General features: G+C 35.5%; 2 protein-coding genes across 2 annotated transcripts in view; one reads left to right on the forward strand and one right to left on the reverse strand.

Annotated features, from left to right (window-relative positions):
• The window catches only part of IKZF3 (IKAROS family zinc finger 3), a 74,343-nt gene extending 61,506 nt beyond the window's left edge, over positions 1–12,837 (reverse strand). Inside the window, exon 1 of the mRNA XM_019747807.3 lies at positions 12,555–12,837. Within this exon, the coding sequence (XP_019603366.2) occupies positions 12,555–12,561 (7 nt within the window). The 5' untranslated portion in view covers positions 12,562–12,837. The remainder of the gene's footprint in view (positions 1–12,554) is intronic.
• A 3,047-nt stretch (positions 12,838–15,884) lies between these two features.
• ZPBP2 (zona pellucida binding protein 2) lies at positions 15,885–25,348 on the forward strand. Its single transcript, XM_019747559.3, has 8 exons — positions 15,885–16,671; positions 16,802–16,867; positions 18,142–18,267; positions 18,914–19,075; positions 19,722–19,940; positions 20,497–20,579; positions 21,644–21,824; positions 22,416–25,348. The coding sequence occupies exons 1-8, from the start codon at positions 16,623–16,625 to the stop codon at positions 22,508–22,510; spliced, it is 981 nt and encodes a 326-aa protein (XP_019603118.3). The 5' UTR covers positions 15,885–16,622; the 3' UTR covers positions 22,511–25,348.
• Positions 25,349–25,868: the final 520 nt, after the last annotated feature.

Raw genomic sequence — 25,868 nt, forward strand, 5'->3', positions numbered from 1 at the left:
GATTTCCACTGGCTGGTCTGTTTTCCCAGTAGGAAGTGTAGGTGCTAAAGGAGAGCAAAATGTCAAACCTCAGAAAGACTCCTGCACTGAATTTGCCAGCTGCCAGCAGCACTGGTGCCTGACAGCTGCCAAGAAAGCTGTCTCTGAACACTGACATTCCCCTTTATCTTCAAAACAGTAAACTAACTCCCCTATCCCCATGCCTCTTTAAAAAATAATAATAATAAAAAAATAAAGCTTGTCATGTCTAAAATTTTCATTTTTACTTTTTAACTAAAAGCTTTGGAAACTGAGTCACTCACTAAAAAAAAATGTATTCACAATTGCAACATTAACACTTTGGGACTATAAATGTGGCACAGAAGTGTTAGCTACTATTTCTGTAAGGTCCTTCACCAGTTTTCTTTATTACTACCACATGTAATTATTCCTGGAATCTTGCCACCACAAGAACTGTTCTATAGGATCATGAAAAATGATCCTATAACAAATGAAATTAGAATATTAGAAATGGAGTGGATATCTTAACTAATTTAACTCTTCTCCCCCTGCCACCTGATGCTAAAATTTCCTTCAATATTCCCCTATTTAGGTTGTACAGCCTCTGCTTAGAAAAAGGATATTCAAATGACCAATAAACATATGCAAAGGTACACAACATCATTACTCATCAGGAAAATGCAAATTAAAGCCACAGTGAAATACCATTACACACCCACCGAAATGGCTAAAATGAAAAAGACTGACTGACAATAGCAAGTGTTAGCAAGATGTGGAACAACTGGAACGCTCAGACATTGCTAGTGGGAGGGAAAAGCCCAACCTCTTTGGAAACTGTTGGGCAGTATCAAAGCTAAATATACACCTACCCTATGACCCAGAAATGCTAGTCCTAGATATATGTCCAAGAGAAATGAATATATATGTCCACTAAAAGACATGCATAAGAATGTTCACAGTATAGACAAACACAGGAAACAATCATTTGTCCATCAACAGTTGAATCAATAAACAGGCTGTGGTATATTCACACTAAACAATGAAAGATTATGAACTACTAATAAATGAAACAATATGGATGGATTTCAAAAGAGTATGTTGATCAAAAGAAGCTAGACACCAAAAAGCACATAGTGTATGATTCCATTTATATGGAATTCAAGAACAGGAAAACTGATCTATGATGATGGAAGCCTGAATAATGTTTAACTTGGGGCAAAAGGGTACATTAATTATAAATGGGCACAAGAGAACCTTCTGGAGTGATGTGAACGTTCCATATCTTGATCTGGAAGGTGTGTATGAGGTCTGACAAGTTCATGAACTTATTGCAATGATGTTGCTAACCTTTTTTGATATCAGAGGGATTATTCATTATGAACTGGACAAAGAGTTAACCAAGTTTACTATTTGGAAGTGCTGAAAAGGCTGCATGAAAAAGTTAAACGACCTGAACTTTTCGCCAACAATTTATAGCTTTGAATCACGACAATATACCAGCTCACACGGCATTGCCTGTGAGGGAGTTTTTAGCCAGTAAACCAGTAACTGTATTGGAACATCCTCCCTACTCACCTGATCTGGCCCCCGGTGACTTCTTTCTTTACCCAAAGATAAAGGAAATATTGAAAGGAAGACATTTTGATGACATTCAGGACATCAAGGGTAATACGACAACAACTCTGAAGACCATTCCAGAAGAAGAGTTCCAAAATTGCTTTGAAGGGTGGACTAGGCGCTGGCATCGGTGCCTAGATTCCCAAGGGGAGTACTTCAAAGGTGACCGTAGTGATATTCAGCAATGAGGTATGTAGCACTTTTTCTAGGATGAGTTCGCGAACTTAATTGTCAGATCCGTAGTGTATATCGGTAAAAAATTAATCAAGCTATCTACATAAGACATGGGTACTTCTTGTATAAGCTATTTTTTAATTACAAAAAAAAAAAATCTACTGAACACTTATTCTCAAATATCTAAAATCCCAAACCTTAGAAATGCAACTATAACAGTATCTTCCAACTTTTAAAAACAAGTCGGAATTTCAAGGGTTTTTTTCATAATTCTCCTGTAAAGTCTTTATAGATTATGTCTACACCAACCATCCATTGAATGGGCACTTTATATCTTAAAAATTCTCACGGTTAGGAAATTTATTTACATGTCAAGTGCCAACTAAATATGAATATATTTTCAATGATCACTAAATTCTCCAAACTTCCCTGAGAATTGAGATTTCAAGATCTGTTTCAGTTTTGGTCTTTTTTTTTTTTTTTTTTTCATACTTAGGCTACAGGGATTTTAAGTGTTGTTCATCTTTGGAAAACAAAAACAAACAAACAAAATCTCTTGATGCACATTTCTCTCCAGCAACAACCTACTTATTTCTCTGCTTCACATCCTAGCTAACCTCTGGAAAAAATGATTTGATTTCTGCTGTCTCTATTCCCATTCCTGCTTTAACCACTTCAATTTGGTTTCCATCCCCACCACTCCACAAAAACCACTTTTGTTAAGGTCACTAGCAGGTTTTATGTTGCCAAAATCAACCCACACTTTTTGTCCTCACCTTACTTGATTTTTCAGCAATATTCAACATAGCTGACCACCCACTCCTTCTTGAAACACTCCTGTCTCTTGAATTCCGTTACACCACACTTTGCTCATTTTCCTCCTGTCTCGCCCGGCTGCTCTTTCTCTTTTGCCCGCTCCTCCTCCTCTACCTGACCACCTAAATAAGATGTTTCTCAGGGCTCAATCTTGAGCACCCCTTTCTCATAATACATTCTCTCTTTAGGTGATCCCATTCATTCCCATGGCATTAAGTATCATGCATGTGCTGAGGATAACCAAATTTCTATCTCCAGCCAGACCTCTTTCTTAGAGAGCAGAGGTTCACCAACCCTGCCCCTGACCATTATTCTCCACATTAGCACTCTATTTCCTTCATAGCACGTAGCATAATTTTAATTATTTCATTTGTTATTTACTTGTATTGGGGTCCATCTTCCTCACCTAACTGTAAATTCTATGAGGGCAAAAGCATTGTCTGTCTTGTTCACCACTGTATTGCCAATATTTTGCATACACAGCACATAACAGGTATTAAACGAATATTTTTTGAATAAAGAATGAAGATTTCTGACTTTTGACTTATATTGTATTACAAATGTTGTATTACAAGGTGAGTCAAAATTAAATGTTATGAAGCTTTTGTTGTTCAACTATCTTTTAAACTCAGCATTTAAACAATAAAAAAAATGTCCTAAATACAAACATAAAGCTGGTCCACCACTAATCCATAATGTGCTACAATAGTGATGATAAACTGCACTGATATTTCTCAGACAGTGGGCAACACTTATCAGGCTCTAATGTCCACAAGAATTCCTTAGGAACCTTGTTAAAATGCAGATTCGGATTCAGCAACTCTGGCCTTAGAGCCTGCATTTGTAACAATTCCCAGTTGCCAGTGCTGCTGGTCTACAGACCATATTTAGATTAGCAAGACTCCAAAGGATCCTTATACATGATTTATGAACTGAACATTTGCTGGACTTTAACTTTGTGTCTAGTATAACACAAGATGATTGATTTTTGTACACATTATCTTATTTAGGCTATGGCTGGTCTCTTGAGTATAGTAAACTTACAGTGGTTCTCAACCTTACCAAGACCAAGTGCCTCCTTTTAGAAAAAAATATTTTATAATACCTCTTTTACCATCGTGAATTAAATATAACCTATCCACAAATATAAGTTAAAAAAAAAAGAACCTAACTATAATATAAAGGTGAAATCAATGATAAGATACTTTGTATTTCAACATGTAAATATACCAGAACAATTATTCTAGAAGACATAATAATACGGTAGTCAGATGTATTTGTAGTCACCATGAATGGAAGAGCTGAAAATGCAGAACGACAAAGATTTCATCAATAATGGCTAAAAAGTCTCGGCTCTGACCTAAACAAAGAATCATCTTATAGTAGGTGCATTCTTAGACAATTTAGATTGTATTAAAACCATGCAAAAATACTTTATCTTTACACATAAAATGGAGTTAGGTTCTAGCAGTCATTAGACAGACATAAAATGTTACGGAGTTTCAAAAAAGGGAGAGATTCCAACCTAAAATGAGGGATGGCTTCCTAAGAGATGGCATTTGGGATAGACCACAATGGATGAGTGAGGATTTCAATTGGCATGATGGTGATGCTAACAGTGTTGAGAAGTCAGGAGAAGTTGGTTGAGTTGGAAGGACAATGAGTTCATTTTTGGATTTGTTGAGTTTGAATAGCATTAGAAAAATGGGGAGTTAGGAAAACCAATGCATGTTCAGGGAACACTAAGCAGTCCAGAATAATAATGTGAGGGGACAGAGGATACCAGGAATATTGAAGCTACATGTGGATTATCTGAAATGCCTAACTAAGACATACTTAAAATGTTTTTTTTTGTGTGTGTGTTTTTTAAGGAGGGCACAACTCACAGTGGCCCATGTGGGGACTGAACCGGAAACCTTGGTACTACCAGCATCACGCTCTAACCAACTGAGCTAACCAGCCACCCTTAAAATGGTTTTTGAGTAGGGGAGTAACTTGCTATTTTAGGAAGATCATTCTGGCAGCAACCCTCAAAATGGATGGAAAGAGGCAAGGTTACCAGTAAAGAAAACATGCAACAATCTGAATCATTAGTTTTCAAAATGGGTTCTATGGAGCCCCAGGGTTCCAGAGGACTGCCACAAGTACTTATCTGTGTCAGGAGAAGGAAAGGGCCAACAGCTAGGTAGGCCTAGCAGTGGTCTCTTGCCTTCTTTCCCCCCTTCTCAAGTGTCCCACATAAGATTTTAGTATAAAAGGGTGTTCTGTTGATAAAAACAAATTTTGTTTTGTTTTTATGTCTCACCTAATTATTGTTGAACTATGAGATTGACCATGGAATACTTTAAGGGGTCATCATACAATCACCAAGCATCATTGTATAGAGTAATACCTATAAGGTTTATATGTTATGTTAACTGTGTTATGTTAACTGTGAAGTCCTTTGAGAATCTCCAAATTCCTTTTATTAAGATATGCAAGGATGCTGTTGGGATGGCTAACTTAGAAGCTATATACTCATTCGTATACTCTAGTCTCTCAGCACTATGACTTCGAATTTGAGCTGGGACTTTTATATACATTATCCTACTTAAATCTTTACAAAAGCCATAACATTTACAAATTACCATGTATTGTTGTAACCCTTCAGGGTCACTCACAAAGAATCAAAATAAGTTTTATTCATAAATTCCAAGGGTCTATTTTATACTGAATTATTGTTTACCAAACAAGTTCACAATTTTATTTCTGGAATGCATGAAAAATTTTAAATGGTCTCATTCTAATTCTGCTATCCACTCACAAAAATATTTCCATTAATTCTGGGAAATTTTGTTTTTATGGTAGCAGAGTGTGTTGGTGTTGATAATCCATAAACTCTTTTGTCCTGCTGAAATGATTCACAAACCAAGAGCGGTAGAGAATGGTAGTTTATGTAAGTTTTAAGTAATTTCTCTCACCTGGCGCCTTTGAATTCACTGGCACTCGACTGCTTTAGACAAATATTTCTTGTATGTCAATGGGCCATCTATTTCTCAAGGTTTGAGTGGTACAGCATTACATCCAGAGTACCAAAATAAAGTTCGGAAGCTCTGTCTTACAAGGAAGTTATATAGCCAAAGGGACAAGGGGTTTAATTTCTGATAGTCATGATTTCTACAGAACTTGCTGAACTGGCTTCCAGAGACTACTTAGTACGAAAGCATCTGTTTCTATACCAGTTGTTTTCTGTTTTATGCTTTTTAGGGTTTGTTTTATTGAGCCAAAATTGGTATATAACATTAATAAATTTCAGGTGTGTAACACTATAATTCAACATCTGTATATACTACAAAGTGATCACCACCAAAAGTCTAGTTACCATCCCTCACCATTCAGTTGATCCCCTACACCCATTTCACTCACCCCCAATCCCTTTTCCAAACTCTGGTAACAACCAATCTGTTCTCTGTATCTATGAGTTTATCTTTGTTTTGTTTTGTTCATTCATTTGTATTTTTTAGATTCCATATATGAGTGAAATCATACAGCATTTGTCTTTCGCCATCTAACTTATTTCACTTAGCATAATACCCTCAAGGTCCATCTATGTTGTTGCAAATGGCGAGATTTCATTCTTTTTTATGGCTGAGTAGTATTCCATTGTATATATACATCTTCTTTTCTACTCATCCACTGATGAACATTTAGGTTGTTTCCATAGCTCAGCTATTGTAAACGCTGCAATGAACATAGAGGTAGATATATCTTTTCAGATCAGTGTTTTTGTATTCTTCAGATAAATACACAGAAGTGGGATAGCTGGATCATATGTTAATTCTATTCTTAATTTTTGAAGAATATCCATACTGTTTTCTATAGTGGCTGCAATATACCAGTAGTTTCTAAACTTTTTTTAAAGAAGCATTTCATCTTTTCAAATGAAATCTTACATGAATTACCATACATAAAACAGAAAAAAAGAGTACCTTAGTATACAATTATAATAAGTTCAAATATATTTACTAATTACTAAATATATTTAATAATTACTAAAAAGTCAAACAATCAGAACAAGGCTGCTTTAATAAACAAAAACTGAAAATTTTGAATTATGGACGAAAGATGCAGCTATATTTTATCAAGGTCAATGTACAAATTATTTTTGTATTTTATCTTCTTTGCCAATATGAAAAAATAAAGATGCATACATACAAAAACTATTACTACCACTTGCGAATGTTTCACCTTATTATTTCAGAATGGTTTTTAGTTAACTATCTTCTGAAATTTGAAAGAGGATGGTAAGCAATCTTCACTTCAAAGCTGGATCAGTAAAAACATGTAACAATTGCTCATGTTCTTGAATTCTGAACATAAAAATCAGACAAGAAGTACCTCAAACTTACAATAAGTATTTTAAAAATTTATAGTATATGATCATGATATACCATGCTATATATTGTTATTGAGCAGCTGATTACTACACGAACAAAAGTATTTCCCAAGCACCTTAACCTGAGCCTTCATGGGCACTTAATTAAATACAGAGAATAGGAGAGTTAGTGATACTCTTACTTAAATAATTTTACATGAACAAATATGGACAGGAAAAAAAATAGGGCAGAACCACAATCTTACTCAAGCTACATTTAGAAAATTTTAATATTTTCAAAAAGTTGGTTAAAAAGTTTTATTTTGAGGTCAGAGTATAAATTTATATATTGATAATCTTCAATGAATTAAAATTTGATAAATGATATGCATGAAAGTCAAGTGAACTTTAAATCTAGTTATCCCCTAAGGTGTATTTATGGTACTGTCTACACTGTACACAAGCATATAATCAACTATTAATATTAGCATGTGTGATGTCTTAACTACAGAGAAAAGGCAGATGATGGCAAAAATGGTTAGTTGTTAAATACTAAATGAAAATACTAATGAAAACTAATAAATACTAATGAAAATTAGTTACTTCTAGTTTTCAAACTAGAGCTATTATACATCAGTTATGATGTAACTCCACATCTATAAAATATGTTTATAGGTTGGTAAGCATGATCTTTTTTTCATATCCACAGTGTCTATATAAGTACTATTGCAGGAAATTGTTCTGATGTGCCAAATATCCTGATAAATTAATAGTCTTTCAAACAGACATCACTTTGCAAATGAACTGATAGTGCTGTGATAAAGAACTCAAATTAAGTGAAATATGTTATTCTTAACTTTAAGAATCAAAACATTTGATTTGAAGAAATGGTTTATTGTAGAAATTGCTGTGCTTCACTGAAATAAAGAATGTAGCAAAAATTTTAAGCAAATACAAAAGTTAGAAGGCATTATATTATTTTGCCTGGAGCAGAGCCAATATTGGACTAGAAAAAGATGGTAGTATTCATCCCGCTAGATTTAGCCAACATTCCAAACTCTTCTACCAAATCTTTAACAGCACCTCTGACAAATTAACCAGCAAAATTAACTAGTTTCAATGTCACTATTTTCCTTACTCTCTTTTCCATAAAAGCTGAACAAATAAATAGTCCAATGACCAAACATACAAGCAACTCATTCACTAATTTATTCAATAAACATGCCTGCAGTTCTACTATGTGCTGGGGACTGGGCTGGATACTAGTTATCACTGGTGATAAAAAATAAAAAAAAGATCCCCACACTTTGGAACTTGATAGTCTAGAAGGTGTATTAATGACCAAAATAAGCAAGAAATGTACCTAAATAATCTTTAGATAATTAAGAGTTAAGTGTAGAAAATACAGTTTTGTATTGTTTCATCAGTGATGTTATTGAAATATTTTCTATTTGCCTTATTTTTAAAAAGTTTCCTTTATAATAACACAAATAACCTGATGTGCCAAAAATTTCAACTCTAAGAACACTCATTAATAATATAATTTGTGGTAGGTATATGTGTGTTGCCAATTCCATCAACATAAAATGTCAGAAGGTGAGCTGATTTTGAATTATTGACAATGTAATATTGTTCGTAAATGCATTTTATTCTATTTCATATCTATTATTAAACACCTACTTTTTTATCTCCCCTACATGGGACACATATCCAGTATAATATGACATCAACTCTATTATTTTTATTTACTTTATACCATTTGGGGCTCTAAAAACTTTAATTTTGGATGCAGAAACAAAAAGCAGATTTCAATTAAGGCTGAAAAAATCGTCTCATTCAGGCTAATTTTATGGTACCATCTATATCTGACTGATTGAGAAAGCAAATTTCTGCTCATATTTGATCTATATTTCAATGGACTAATATGTGATCCTGAAATCTGCTGATGTAAAGTTAATAGATAATATTTGGCTTTAAGTGACAGTCTAACCAAAAAATCCCAGTAATATTTTTGTTCTCTAATCTTTCTTTATACCATTTAATTAAGCACTTTAAAAAATTTCTGAGTTCTATCAAAGAATTGCTAGCACCAATCTCTTACAAAAATTAAAGACATCATAATAAACATAATAAAAATTACTTTACAGCACTATTTTCTTAACTGAATGCAACAAACTCGAAGGATCTTTTATGAACCAGGAACTGTTCCTGGCACTGAGCATACAAAAATAAGCTTAAAGACCAATGGGGGAATAAACACTTAAGTCAATAAATAATTTCTGTACAATTAGCAGAAGTAGGCACAGAAAGGAAAGGCCCCTAGCCTAGTTGGAGGGAGGTGAGGGGCTGCGTTAGGGTAACCACCAGAAGGCACCAGGGAAGGTCATCAGAAGGAGGTCATGGTGGTGATGCCTGAACAGTCTTGAAAGACGAGTAGGCATAATCAGGTAATGAATGGAGTGAAAATTTTAGCAAAGACATCAAAGTGTGAAATAGTATATTGGATTATAGAAATTTCTTTTAAATTATGTTCTACCAGGATCCCATGGCTTTTCTGTGACTTTGTTCCTTTGAACTTTACCATTTCATCCTTCATCCACTTATAATGGAGGGCTAGTAAACTCTACCATTTGGAGGCTGTATCTATGTAAATCTCAACCATCCAGAGCATAGAAGGGAAACTTGAAATGAAAAATGGCTTCCACAAAAGCCATGTGGTGAGAAGTAGAAGATGACACCAAGAAATAGAAAAAAAAATTGCACAATAACTTGGTAATATTTAGTGTGAGGGCATTCAGCTCTGCACAGCTCAAAATCCCCGTGAGAATATACTATAGAACAATAACACATTACCTCATGGTCAAAATAGTGACCCAGGGTCACCAAGATAAAGTTACCTCTTGTGTTCCTGTTTATAAAGCAGGGGGCTGTATTAAACACACTTAGAAAGATCTCTATCCAATATTGTTTAAACAGAAAAGTTTTATATTAAATGAGAAACATGCTAATATCTGTGAAATTCATATTTGTGAATCACTTCATTTCTCACCCATACCAAATAGAAGAGATGTTATTAAAGCATAAATAAAATTTAACAACATAAAGAGTCTTTGGATAGAAATATTTAGGATCACAGATTGTGAGAAAAAAAGTTATAGCTTCTGATTTATTATATGCATTCTCTTTTCATTTTTATATGACAAAATTCCTATTTCAAAAGCTTATTTCATCTGACACTTTCACGCATAGAAAGTCTCAATAAATATCTGTTGATGAATGAAAAGATGAATGAATTTAAAAAGATTTTATATGCTGAAGGAATAACTGACTATACAGCTTCACATTTCACAATAAACTGTAGCATATTAATTTGGCCACCAAATTAGGCAGATAATAGAGGTATTCCATAAAGTATTCTACTTTCTTACATTGTCAAGAAATGAGAGGTATACAATATAGGTCAAATCTCTATTCTAGACTGAGACCAAAATATCAAGATAATATAAAAATACTTTATTTTAAATATTACACACGAGCCAGATTAGTCAATCTTGGAGGGCTATAAATGAACCAGATATTTTACTACATCAAATACTCTGTCTTCAAGGACCTGATGTTAGAATAGCTGAATTCACATCATTAACATTTTCGAATTTTTTACTTTTTGAGTTAAGCCTATTATATACCATCTATTTCTATGGGTTTATGGATTTAGTCTAGTCATCTAAACTCACAGCTGATCACCGATCTATACTCTATATTGTATCTTTTTCCATTTGTAGTCTGTACATTCTGAACTAAACTCTACACAAGTTTTCATTCCTTCCTTATTCAGAAAGTCTTTATCCAGTCTATCTAAAAGTCTTTGTTATAGCATTAATATCCTAAGTTATGCTATTTAGTTAATTTTATTTCACATTAAATAAATTAATTCAGTAGTATTAACATTTACAGAGAAACACTCCAGTTTCCATGGATTTACACTATTCTGCACGCTATTCTTGAGAAGTGAAATGGTTAAGACTAGGAAAAAATAGTGTTGGAGTACTGATTTATAACTCCACAAAACAAATTCAGCAATTCATTTGTAATAATTAAAGCATGAGAGTTTTAAAAATTATTTCTCACAGTGTACAGCAACCTATTTTTTTTCCTGTTCTTGGCCAGTGAAACCTTTATATGTTAAAAATTACACTTCATAAACCATTTTAAAAATATTTAAAGTGCCAATTTTTAAGTTATTTTTAAACCCTGATAATTTAAAAATTTAAAAGCATAAAGAGTTTTTCATAAGAGAAAACACTTGAAGCTTTATTCAATAATGGCCATTTAAAAGTTTCTATCCACATACTAAATACATACTGTTCATTGACTTATCACTAGGCATTCTACTTAGAGAAAAAAATGTGTATATGGGCCAGACAGTTAAAAAACTTGTTAGCATACCCACATACAAATGGAAGATTTAGGACTACAGTACTGCACTCAGTTATATTGTGAAACAAAAGCACTACCATATTTATCTTTGTGTCCCAAAGTATTTAATCAAAATTTAATTTTGTATACGCTAGACCTAAAGCTACCGAAGATCAAGGTTCACTGGCAATAAGAGATCCTTTGATTAGCATGAGGAAAACATCCATGCTCTTCATAATATTTATCAAATTAACACTATCTATTTATTTATTTTTTTAAAGGAGGGTGCAGCTCACAGGAGCCCATGTGGGGATCGAACCGGCAACCTTGGTGTTATCAGCACCACGCTCTAACCAACTGAGCTAACCGGCCACCCTCAATTTAACGTTTTTATTAGGTATCAGTATCTCATTTATTAATTGAATGTTTCTCACAGATTCTTATTTTCTAAATATCACCATCTCCCCCCACTTGAGATGCATCTGCTGTTTTCAAGGTTTCAGAAACACTTGTTGAAAAAACTACTGAAAAATTAACAATAGCAGTGTGAAATTTTAATTATCCCAAGGAAGTACATATTGAAAAATTTTGAGAAGCGAGGATAGTTTCATGACTTTCAAAATTAATTCAAATGAAACTGAACATGAGCCCGATTTTTGCTTTGGATAAGGAAGGATCATTAGAAGATTGAGTTCCAAGGGACTAGCAAGTGCCAACCACTTTAAAATCTACCTTTCCCGTATAACAGCATTTACTCGTAGAAGAAGAAAGAAGAAAAAAGGTCACCTCTCTTTCTAAACAAGTCACTCAGATTAGCCTAATTCCAATGGACACTGAGGCCATGGACGGGGAAAAAAAATCCAGGATTAGTTATTCCGACCTAGGTTTTGCTGCCATTTCAGGGATGCCCCTAAGTATTCTTCCTCTGCAGACTTAGAGTTGACCCCTCATGTCTGACAGACAAGCCTTAATAAATTGCAGAGAAGTTACCACTTTCCAAAGTTAGGTAGTGGGGGGTGGGGGGGAACAGATGAGAGATGTATGAGAACCGACAGGCAAAAACAATTTTGACAAAAATAAATAGAAGCAAAACCGAGATTCAGAAGAAACTCTCTCTGCTGCGTGCCTGGTTGAGCTTTTCAAAGACCCCTTAGAAAGAAGAGGGCTGGAGGCTCACCTTCCATGTCGCCGCTGGGCTGGACTGGGCTGGAGCTGCAGCTCTTGCTACCCGGCCACTCCACGTGCTCCTGCCGTCGCCAGGACGCAGCTCGCAGCTGGCGGGAGATTCCCGGCGCGGGGAGTCCCCGGGATCCGGCCGCCGCGTCGGCGCAGATTGAAAGGGGCAGGAGCCGGCGACCCGCGGGTGCGCGGGGTTACAGCGGCGCTGGCTGGCGGCGGCTTTAAAGGACGTTCACCTCGAGCGGCGGAGGTTCCGCGCCTCCAGCTCTTTTTTGAATGTCAAACCAGAGAACACTATAGGATGGAAATGGGGCATCAGTAAATTGTCTCATAATGTCTATTTTAGAAAGATAATGGATGGGAAAGTAATATCACATGGGTGTGTGGGGGGGGTGTCTGGACTTTTTTTTTTTCTTTCAAATTTAAGTTCAAAGAAGTTTGTCTTAAAATGAGCAACATCGTAACTTTTAGTCTGGATTCGGGAATAATGGCCATGAATACCATCAATAATGAGAACTTACTTCTTTCGAAGTATGTCTCTCTTCCTCAGTTTTTCATTTCACATGATAAAAGTTCTTGGTCCAAGTTTTCAGAAAGTTCTAAAATAGTTCAAAAATGATTTTGGCACTTTTATCAACTCAACTTTTCATTTTTAGAAGCAATTCTCTCACTTTTGTTTTTCTATCTGGGTACTGCTTGGTTTACTTACCACCACTCACAAAATACTATACACTCTATTTATATGTTAATTTTCTACTACCCTGCCTTCTTCCAAATACAATCTGAGACAGCTTTTATACACACACACACACACACCCCGTACCAGAAAACTAAAGAAAGTAGAGCTAAAGGGAGGGTAGTGATAAGATAGTAAAATTAACTCAAAGATGTACACAGAGATGTTCCAGTAAACATCTTTTTCCAACATCCTCCCCACTTTATAGAAGTACAGCACACATTTGACTGTGTGTGCTTTACTTCTATAGGAGTAAAAAGGAAAGGGGAAGTGACCACATAATAGTTTTTCAAGGCAGAGCTTTTCTGCACACTGAGGTCTAAGGGACATTGTTCAGGTGAATCCTTATCAAGATACCCAGTGTGTTGAACTGGACAACATGTGAATGATTCTCAAAAACGCCACTTCCACTCTTTGTAGAAAGTTATATTGTTAGTATATATTTGAGATTTAAGGCTGGGGAGTTTTGCATCAGCAGACCACATCAGAAGAAATCCACACTTACGAGTTAAAGTATGCGTGTTGTAATTTTATAAATTTTAGTTTATTTTAAATATGCCTTGGTAAAGAAGAAAATATATATGTGTGTATATATGTGTATGTGTGTGTGTGTGTATGTGTGTGTGTGTGTGAGAGATTTGAATGAATGAATGAATGAATGAAATGAGTGAATACCTTGCATTGGCTTTAAGATCATCGTACCTTGGCAGCATCTCTATAGCTTGTATGGGTTGGAATTCTACAAGATAATATCAATTTCAGAGAAATATTCTAAATACTAGATCTAATTTTAGTATTGAAAGGGGAAATTTGTTGTTTGTTAGTTTCTAAAAGCAAAAATAGCACATCAAAAGTAGCAGAAGAGGAACTGTAAAATTTCACAGGGATGGTGTAAGGATGAATAGTTCTTTGGTTATTAAAAAGTTGTATATATTAAAAAAAAAACCTTTTATTATCTTCCATGACAGTGTTCTTTATACTTAACAGTGGAACGTGTTAATACTCTGTAAAATAATTCAGAATTATTTCAGACTCCAGAGAGTGATACCTAAGGGGATAAATAAAAAGTGAATGGGTAAAATAATTTATGTAGCCACTCTACCCTCAAAGATGTGGAGCATAACTCCCCACTCCTTAAGTGTGGCCTTCACATAGTGACTTTTTTCCAAAGAGTGCCATTTGAAAAGGGTAGCAGGAGCAACTTTATAGTAGAGAAACCTGACAAACACTACCTCAGCTAGGTGATCAAGGTAACATTTATAGTGATAAGGTATGTTGATAGAATGTACACTTGATATGATGTGATGACAATGGCATTTTACCTTTGTAGTCTTCTACCCCAAAAAACCACAACCCTAGTCTAATAATGAGAAAAACATCAGACAAATTTCAACAGAGAGGCTTTCAGCAAAGTGCCCAACCAGTTAAGGTCAAGTCAACGTCATCAAAACTGTCATTAACTGTCAAGGTCATCAAAAACAAGAAATGTCTAAGAAACTGTTACAGCGAAGAGGAACCTAAGGAGACATGATGACTAAATGTAATGTGGGATCCCAGACAGGATCCTGGAGCAGAAAAAAGGACATTAGTTAAAAACTAAGGAAATCTGAATAAAGCACAGATTTTATTTAGTAGTAATGTATCAATATTGGTTCATTAATTGTGAGAAATGTACCACACTAATGTAAGATGTCAATAGTTGGGAAAATTCAGTGGGAATACATGAGAACTCTCTGTACTATCTTTGCAATTTCTCTGTAGATTTAAAACTGTTCTAAAATTAAGTCTATTTTAAAAGTACATGGGTACTTTCAACAAACAACCACTACTCATTGGTTAAGTTCCTTCCAAAGCATCCAAAGTTTATCATTCAGAATTTGCAAGGATCAATTACTTATAATAACTGGGAAACTAATTAAAACACAGGATTTATAATGTACTTCGACTAAAACTGGAATGATAAACTTCTAGGGAATCAAACACAATGCCTGAATTTATCTTCAATATCACATTAAGAAGCAACAGTTGAGGCTAAACGATGCATCTACTACACATGGTAACTGACATGGGTGGATCTGACTCACTGAATCACATTTCATGGCTTATGCTATGTAGGTAAAATTAACAGTGAGTAAAAACGAAATCACTGACAAAGGTTGCTCCCGGACCATCAGAGATAGTCCAAGTACTGACTCTGCTCAAAGGAAATAAAACTGAGAAAAAAAAACACCCTCTTGATCTCACCCCAAATAATCATTCTGCACCCTGTCTGAACCTTGGGCTCTCTACCCACCAGCCTACTCAAAACCACGACTGAGGGTGTCCCACTGCTAAAAAATAGACATCACACAGGCCTTTCAGGCCACCAAATAAGTAGCCAGGAAGGAACCATGAAAGACACAGACGTGGTTGGAGCTTTCTGATCTTATCAACCGTCTCCACAGGAAAAGCAGATTTGGGGATCCTGCCTTTCAATAGGGCCCGTTTCTAAAAGCAAGATTACCACACAACCCTAGATAAATTTGCATGAAGGGTCTCTTAACGTAGTCTGATACCTGAAGGTGAAAATGAAGATTAAATGTTCCTCTTGAGTGGGAAGGCCTGGAGACGCCTTGTTGTATGTACTCGTAGTTCTTCAGGTTCTTCATTTTGTGGGTAGAAGAGTGCAGTTAGGTAAAAACTGGGTGTAAGAGTTTGAATAGGGTGTACACAGTTTCAGACTGAGTTCACTAGAAGAAAGGCATAGGAAATGCCCACGCGGGGCTCTCTGCTTCCTGTGAGGAAAAAACTCTCACAAGCCTCTCCCTTCCTCCAGTACTAACATAATGGCATCCCGCGCCCGCCGTCCTTGGGACCCGCGGTGTTCCTCTCGTCGACCTCATCAGCCCCCAGACTAAGGAAGTGACCGACATGCCAAGCCTTAGGTTCTTTTCCTTTACTCGTCTTCTCACAGAATTTACTCAGAGAAGTACGACGCCCACAGCACCGGAAAATGGCGCCACACGCGAGGTGCGAAGCATCCGCACGCCGGCGGCTGCGTGCGCGCAAGGGGGCGGGGCGCTGGCCTTCCACTCAAGGGGCCCAGCGCCCTCTCGCCTCGCCCCCGGGCGCGGGCGCGCGCCAGACGCTCCACCCCCGTGCGCGAACCTACGGGGTACGCAAGCGCTCTCCTGCGCGGCCACTCCCGTGGTAGCGACCAACGGGTGGAGGAGCTGACCTCGGCGGTTGGCCCCGCTGTGTGGAGGAGAGATGGGGAGGCGCTGGGCCTGGGCAGAGGTAGGAAGGAGCCCGCCCCTCGACGCCTCCCGCGACGGTAGACCCTGAGTCGTGATGCGAGCGTGGGTCCTACTCTCCGCGGTGCTCTGGTACCTCACAGGAGGTGGGGCTCCTTCCACCAGGTCCCTAGGCCTCTCCCTTCTTGCCCGTCCTGCTACCTCTACTTCGCTCCGTCTCGCCCCATCCTGAGCTCTCCTCTTCTACCCAAAAGTAGTGGTTTCTTTCCTCCGCAGTTGGATGGCAGCGATCTTCCGAACTCACTAAGAAAGGCTTCATTTATGGCAAGCCAGGACACCCAGGTAGTGTGGACCGCTTCACCCGCGCAGAAGAGCCGTGGTGCCGTGGACCTGCTCAAGTTGTTCCGCCCGGGGAAAGGGAGCGAATGCTTAGTGATCGTCTACCGTGTGCTCTGCACTTCCTGAAGGTTGCATCTTTTCATCCTGACAGTGACCCTAGTTGTGTCACCTTATGTAAAGCTGCACAGCTCGTAAGGAGCTAGCATTCAATCCAGATCTCTTCCTCTGATGCCACCTCACTTCCAGGTGTCTCTGATGCTTTGCAACACGCCAGGCCCACTCAGAGGAGTAATTGCCAGGACTGGAAGTCGCTCTCTTTGGAATAGCCTTATCCCTCCCCTTATTAAGTAGAACTACACATCTTTTAAGACTCAGCTCAAATGTCCTTTATCACCGCGGTGAAACTTTCCCACACCTCCCAAGGAAAATTAGTCACCTGGCTAACTTTAGATAACTTTGGATCAGTTCATAGCATTTGTCATGTTTGGAATCTCTCCCTGTTTGGAGCCCTCCCCATCCCTGCTGCCACCAAATTGTAGGACAGTGTCTTTAAAATTTCAGAGACTTGCATTCGGTAGGCTTTAAAATCAATACCGTGTTTCCCCGAAAATAAGAACTAACGGGAAAATAAGCCCTAGCATGATTTTTCAGGATGACATCCCCTGAACATAAGCCCTAATGCGTCCTTTGGAGCAAAAATTAGTATAAGACCCGGTCTTATTTTCGGGGAAACACAGTATCTGTGGGACTGCATTGGTTCCAAGCAGACTATTGCTGCTTCCACCAAATCTGAAACAGAGTAGGTAATTGCAGAAAAATCTTCCTTGTATGCCCCACGTAGGCTTAATTAATGTTCCTAACAGAGGACATTTATAGTTAAATATCAGGTTTCCCTTAGGGATGACAATGATCATCTTTGAAATAGTTTTACAACGAAACTCAATTGCTTTTCTGATCCTTTAACTGATTCCACTAGCCCTTCAAAAATTGCTTATAATGAGTTCTGAATCTGTACATTAAACTGAACTTTTAAATGTACATTTTTATAAACAATTATATCACAGAAAAAGACAAAAACTCACTAGTAGTCTAGACTTTTAAAAACTCTTGAAAAGCAAAAAGGACTTTAGCATTCTAAATGTTATAAAGATATGCTGATTTTTTAAATAGGGAAATCAAAAAGAACTAATGAGAGTATCTTTGGGACAGAACGGTAGGAAGTACATCTCTTAATTTTGCTGTATAATGTAGTTATATATTATTTTATTTTGTCACAGTGAAAATATATGTAAAATTACATCACAATAGCCCAGTCCTTGTGTGTATGGATTTAAAACGTGCTAAAAAAGAAACAGTGGACCCTACCTACTTATGGATTGGGCCTAACGACAGGGTATTAACAGGTAAATTCCTTGATTTTAATACCTTCTTTTTTTAATGATGTGAACATTTTTTAGAAAAGCACTGTCACTTATTGGAATGAACAAATTGAAATTTAATTTTTAAGTGCAGTTTCACTTGCTCCATATTTAGACAGATCATGTTATATCTTGGTGGGTGCCTTATTTTTTTCTCCTTATTCAAAAACTGAAGCAGTAATTTTTGCATCCCACTTCCCAGAGCTCTTCAAAATGTTTCATAAAACCTAAAATTTATCTTTCTGTAATAGGAGTTGAAGTATCTAATATGTACTTTTTCATGATATTAGAAGAGTGTCTTGGATTATAAGTATTATATCTGTCTTATTTGAAGAATTTGTATAGCACTACAAGGCAGTGTAATTTCATTTACTGAATTACTGGCATAAACCAATTGAAATTAGATGCCAAGAAATGAATTGAAGAAAATAAAAATCTGCTTCCAAAGTGTACTTACCTCATGTTGTTTTCCATGGAGTATTATGACAGAATTAAGATTTTATTGAATTCTTGAAGTTAAATAGTCCATTAATTTTTAAATTTTTGTATTATATTTGTAACCCCAAGTTGACTAAATAATATTTGAATTTTTGTATGTTAAATAACCAAGTAATTTACCATTTCTCTTTAGGAAATTATCGAATAAATATAACTAAAACAGGAAAGCTGATGGTGAAAGATTTTGTGGAGCCTTTGTCAGGACTTTACACGTGTACTCTTTCTTATACGACTATCAAAGCACAAACCCAAGAAGAAAAGATAGTAAAGCAGAGCTATGACTTTATGATGTTTGGTAAGAATATAGGCACATTTTAACTTAATACATTTAGTTTGGATCAGAATTAAGTGTATGGTTTCTTAGTGAAAATGAGTCTGTTATGTATAATCATTATGACTTATGGATTATTTTGGGTGTATTTGACCAGGCAAACTCTTAAACTGACATCAAGATAGTGTAATCTAAATAATCCTCTTTCAGCCTTCCACTTCCCACTGTCTACATATACAAGCACAATCTCCTTTACCACAATTTTGCCAGGTATCTTAAAAACTGATGTTTAATTCTGCAAAAGCAAATTAATGATCCTTTTGACTGGACTATGCTGACAACAATGACACTTTCTGCAAATTAAGAACTTCCTCCCCCAAGTCTTATTTTTTCCTTGATAACTGTTATCTATATAGCCAGCCCACAGAGGCCATTTCTTCTCTTGTACTGAGTAGATAATATAGCAGATGAAAATAACCATTTTTCATTAAAGTTATTAGTTTTGTATATTTTTGTGAGGACAAACTGGTAAAACATTTCATTGGATAAGTTAAATTTCTATGCTGATTTGCAAGATAGATGGATTTAATATTACATATTATTTGAAAATTGTTTGGTAGAGGAAATTAATGGTATGCACAATTGTTTTTATTCTCATCTTTTTAAAAAGCCTATCGGGAACCTGATTATTCATATCAGATGGCTGTACGTTTTACCACAAAGTCTTGTACAGGAAGATATAATGAACAGCTTTTTAGAGTGCTGAAGAAAATCTTGGATAATTTAATCTCTGATTTGTCATGCCATGTCATAGAACCATCATTTAAGTGCCATTTTGTTAAACTTCCAAAACATGGCCTCATGCATGAGCTATTCATAGCCTTTAAAGGTAAAAAAATGTTTCAACTTTAATTTTATGATTTTAATCTTGAACCAGGATAGATTACAAAATTAATGATCCTATTATGTGAGATATCTTACAAATAGTAGGCTTTAACTGTTTGTTAAGCACTAAAATATATTGTTGGTCTAAGCCTGGTTATAGTTTTAAAAATTAACACATTAATTATTTACCTACAACTAGAATATACTGTTGCTTATTTTTTAGAAGTCAATATAATTTTATAAATACAGGCTTTCTGCAGCTAATATTTAAGATAACTTCTTACAGAATTTTAAATTTTATTTTTGAGAACTTCATAAAAAGAGCCAAACCAAATTTATTTCTATTCGTTTTAAAGCCTTGTAGTTACTTCCATTAGCCCCCAGATGGAGTGAAATCATAATGTATAAATTATTCAAATTGTGCACCTTACTTTATTACTGGGATTAGATAGATTAAACACATGCACCCATTCATACTGAATTCAGCATTTGGAGCTGTATTAGAATGTTTGGAACTTTTTAGAGTCCTTTTGTGAAGATATCATTTTTTTCCTCTCCAGTTAATCCTTTTGCACCAGGGTGGAAAGGGGCATGCAATGATTCTGTTGATTGTGAAGATATCACTAATAATAATATCCTTCAGGTGAGAATTTCATTGTAAGAGGAAAATATTTGAATAGTCAATAAAGCTACTTAAAATTCTTTGTAACTACATTTTATTACTTAAAAAGTTTCTTCAAAAATCTATTTCTTCAAGTTGTGAATATTTATCAATAATGAAGACATTCTAAGCAAGTAGATTTGAATTATTTTTTTAAAAAACTTAAATATAAAGTATTATTGATTTGGGGTTTTGATTATTTTAAACTGAGATTATGAGTGTCTTAGTGGCTATTTCATGAGGCTTTGTTTTGAAATAGTACATTTGGAATATTACATAGCTCCCCAAGTTGATATTACATATTTTTCTATGACAGAAGGATGAATCCCTGGTCTTCGTCCCCCAGATGTTAACTACCCAGCAGCTTTGAGAACAACCTCACAATCATGTCATTCTATGTTAAATCAGTGGCTCTTCCGAAACTTTGTATACTGATCATAATAGTCACTACCTCCTCTACCATCCTCAGAGGCTAAGAACATAGTCTAAAAAAAGTCCCTTCACTCTCCTGGTCTAGTTCCTAAGCCCATACCCTTTATAGTGCTCATGGTTTTTGGGAAGCACTGAGTTAATATCAGTCATTATTAAACTGTGCAAAAAAACATAAAATTTACATCATTAGTTTGTAATGCTGATTGGAGAAAAGTTTTATATTAGTTTCAATTTTGCTTGGCCCTTTGAAATTAGAAATAATTGTCTATGGCCATACCACCCTGAACGTGCCCGATCTCATCTGATCTCGGAAGCTAAGCAGGGTCAGGCCTGGTTAGTAATGGAATGGGAGAAATAATGAACTCCCAGTTACCTACAAATGGAATAGACATGCTGCAAATAATTCAAAACAAGTGTTTTTTTTTACCTTAATTTAATTTTTCTTAACCATTGTACATACGAATTGCCAGTAATTGATAACTTTAGTGTTAACACAAATTTTCAGGAATTCATGGATGGCATGCTTATACTATATTTCATGGCCTCTGATGCTGGAGGAGAAATTGGTTCACAGTTTAGTCATTGTACTTTTTTCTGGTACTTTTAAATCGTAGGCAAGAGATCGAATAGAAGAATTTTTCTGGAGCCAAGCATATATTTTCAACCATGATTTTAATAAAACTCTACCAGCTATGCATTTTGTGGATCACAGTTTTCAAGTAGTACGTATGGATAGCTGTCGTCCAGGCTTTGGGAAAAATGAGGGTCTGCACAGTGATTGCGCTACCTGTTGTGGTAATTATAAAATATAAATATCTGAATATTTAGGTTATATAGTCAAAAGAATAGATGAGTAATTCACTTAGGATAATGGAATTGAATCTTTATAGTGATCCTCTTATAGAACATATTTAGCTAAAGGGAAGTGAAAATTCAAAGTCCAAATTCCTAAATGTAATTATCTTCATGTATATGAATTCTTCCTCATGTACTCTTTTATACTACAAAACATTTCTATAGTGTTCTGACTTAAGCTACTAACTGTGAAGGAAAACAGAATGGTCCTACCTAGACAACAGAGAATTGAAAATAGAAACTAGAAAACTACTAGAAATAGAAACTCATAAGTGCGGCAATGCAAAAGGTTGTGTAAAATGCTAATACTAATGGAAAAACAGTTAAGATTCTAACTTTCTCCTGCTTTAAGATCATCAAATTACAATGTTTGAAACTCATAAATAATCTTCTACAATTTAATTGGCTGAACATTATTCAGTATAACAAAGATATAGAAATGGTGTGACATTGAAAGCAGATTAATATTATTGGTATAAAATACCTCTAACTGAAATTATAATAATCTACTCCATGTGTTTTCCTCTGCAGTGGTTTGCAGTCCTGGGACTTTTAGTCCTGATGTTGATGTTACTTGTCAGATCTGCGTTTCCATCCATATCTATGGAGCTAAATCTTGCCCATAAACTTCAAACAAAAATTGCAATCTGAAGACTAGAGATGAAATGCATTGTTACTTGCTATGGAAGTCGGGAACATAAGATTTGTTCACATCCCAGAGCTTCATAGATAGTTCCATTAAGTAAGATCAGTAAAACCAAAACATTGGAAAACATACATTTTAGAAACTTTAAAAAGATCATTCACGTGGCATTTTTAAGAAGGCATTTAGTTATATCTCCAGTGTACGAAGGAAAGTGTATTAGTGGATGATTTTTAACGAACTGTGTTTTGTTGTTTACAAACTGAATCTGTCACTCTGTACCTAAGACTCTATTAAGGTCAAGAAGAGTAGCAAAGTATAATACAATAAAAACTTTATACTTTCCATATATTAATTTGTTTGAAATCACTCTTATAGGATATAAAGACATATATATTACCTTTGTAATTAGAACCAAAAAAGTTCTTTCTTTTGGTCCTTTGGTTTTAGTTTATTTTAAAATACTTAATAGATTTTATTTTTTAGTACAGTTTTAGATTTATGGAATAATTGAACAGATATTACAGTGCCATACACCTTCTCTAGCTCATATCCTCACCCCTCCCCAGTTTCCCATTATTAATATCTTGCATTAGCGTGACACATTTGTTGATGAACAAATGTTGATACATTATTATTAACTGTAATTCATAGTTTACATTAAGGTTAATGCTTTGTATTATACAGTCTTACTGGGGTTTCGACAAACGTAATGACGTGTCTACTATTATAGTTTCATACAGAATAGTTTCCCCACCCTAAAAATCCCCTGTGCTTCACCTATTCATCATTCCCCCTTGCCCTAGAGTCCTTGACAACCACTGATTTTTTTTACTGTCTCTGTAGTTTTGCCTTCTCCAAAATGTCATATGCTTGGAATCATACAGTATGTAAATTTTTCAGACTGGCTATTTTCACTTAGCAATATACATTTAAGGTTCCGCCATGTCTTTTTGTGACTTGATAATTTTTTATTGCTGAATAATGTTCCATTGTATAGATGTATGAAGGACATCTTGGTTGCTTCCAGTTTTTGGTGATTATGAATAAAGCTGCTATAAACATTTGTGTGAAGGTTTTTGTGTGGACATATGTTCTCATCTCAATCGCAAAATACCTAGGAGCATGACTGCTGGATTTCTGGTAAGATTATACTTAGTTTTGTAAGACTGCCAAACTGTCTCCCAAATTGGTTTACCATTTTGCATTCCCATCAGCAATGAATATATTCTTGTTGCTCCTTATCCTCACTAGCTTTTCATATTTTCAGTTTTTTGGATTTTGGCCATTCTAATAGGCATATAGTGGTATTTCATTGTTGTTTTAATTTGAGATTCCCTAATTATATCCAATACTATACATCTTTTCATATGCTTATTTGTCATTTGTATATTTTCTATGGTGAGAATCCAGATCTTTGTCCATTTTTTATTGGATTGTTTATTCTCATTGTTGAGTTCTAAAAGGTCTTCATATTAGGTTGGTGCAAAAGTAATTGTGGTTTTTGCAATTATTTTCAACCTTATAAACTGCAATTACTTTTGCACCGACTTAATATATTTTAGATACAAGTTCTTTATTGGATACGTGTTTTGCACATATTTTCTCCCACCATTCAGTGGCTTGTCTCTTCATTCTTTTAACTGTCTTTCACTGCGGACTTTTAGTAAAGTTCAACTTATTTTTTTTTTCATGAATCATGTTTTTGGTGTCATACATAAAAACTCATCACCAAACCCAAAGTTATCTAGGCTTTCTCCTGTTACATTCTAGAAGTTATATAGTTTTATGTTTTACATTTAGGTCTGAGTTCGTTTTTGTGAAAAGTAAGTTGTGTGTTTAGAGGTTCTTTTTTTTTTTTTTTTTGCATACGAAGGTCGGACAGTTAAGTTTGCAAACTCATCCTAGAAAAAGTGCTACATACCTCATTGCTGAATATCACTATGGTCACCTTGGAAGTACTCCCCTTGGGAAGCTATTCACTGATGCCAGCGCCTAGTTCACCCTTCAAAGCAATTTTGGAACTCTTCTTCTGGAATGGCCATCAGAGTTGTCGTCGTATTACCCTTGATGTCCTGAATGTCATCAAAATGTCTTCCTTTGTCTTTATCTTTGGGTAAAGAAAGAAGTCCTTGGGGGCCAGATCACATGAGTAGGGAGGGTGTTCCAACACAGTTATTTGTTTACAGGCTAAAAACTCCCTCACAGACAGTGCTGTGTGAGCTGGTGCATTGTCGTGATGCAAGAGCCATGAATTGTTGGCGAAAAGTTCAGGTCATCTAACTTTTTCATGCAGCCTTTTCAGCACTTCCAAAAAGTAAACTTGGTTAATTGTGCATTTGGTACAAATTCATAATGAATAATCCCTCTGATATCAAAAAAGTTTAGCAACCTCATTGCAACAAGTTCTCAAACTTAATTGTCAAGACCTCATATGGATGTCCAGTTCCAGCACCATTTGTTGAAAAAACTGTCCTTCCTACACTGAATTGTCTTTGCTCCTTTGTCAAAGATTAGTTAATTACATTTGTGTAGGTCTATGTCTGGGTTCTCTGTTCTGCTCCATTTATCAATTTGTCTATATTTTATCAATACCACACTGTCTTGATTACTGTATAGTAAATCTTAAATCTGGTTAGTAACAATTTCAGACTGTTTTTCTTCTTCAGTATGGTGTTAGTTATTCTGAATCTTTTGCCTTTCCATATGAATTTTAGAATTAATTTGTTGATAACCACAGAATAACTTGTTGGGAGTTTGGTTGGAAATGCATTGAAACTATAGGTCAAGTTGGGGAAAACTGACACCTTATCAAATAGAGACTTCCTATCCAGGAATATAGAATATCTATCTGTTTATTTAAATCTTCTTTATTTAATCAGTTTTGTAGTTTTCCTCATGTAGATCCTGTACATATTTTCTTAGATTCATGCCTAAATTTTTTTTTTGGTGTGAATATAAGTGATATTGTATTTTAATTTCAAATGCCATGTGTTCATTCCTGGTATTTATGAAGGCAATTGATTTTTGTATATTAATGTTATATCCTGTGACCTTACTTATAACCACTTATTAATTCCAGGAAGTCTTTTGTCGATTCTTGAAGATTTTCTGCATAAGTAATCATGTCATCTGTGAACAAAGAGAGTTTTATTTCTTCCTTCCCAATCAGTATATCTTTTATTTCCTTGTCTTATTGCATTATCTAGAACTTCCAGTATGATGTTGAATAGGAATGGTGAGAGGAGACATCCCTGCCTTGTTCCTGATCTTAGAGAGCATCCAATTTCTCACCATTAAGTATGATGTGAAGCTATAGTTTTTTTAAATAGATGTTCTTT

This window comes from Rhinolophus sinicus, chromosome 12 (assembly GCF_057876585.1).
Source record: "Rhinolophus sinicus isolate RSI-liver-muscle chromosome 12, RSI-T2T, whole genome shotgun sequence".
NCBI lineage: Eukaryota > Metazoa > Chordata > Mammalia > Chiroptera > Rhinolophidae > Rhinolophus > Rhinolophus sinicus.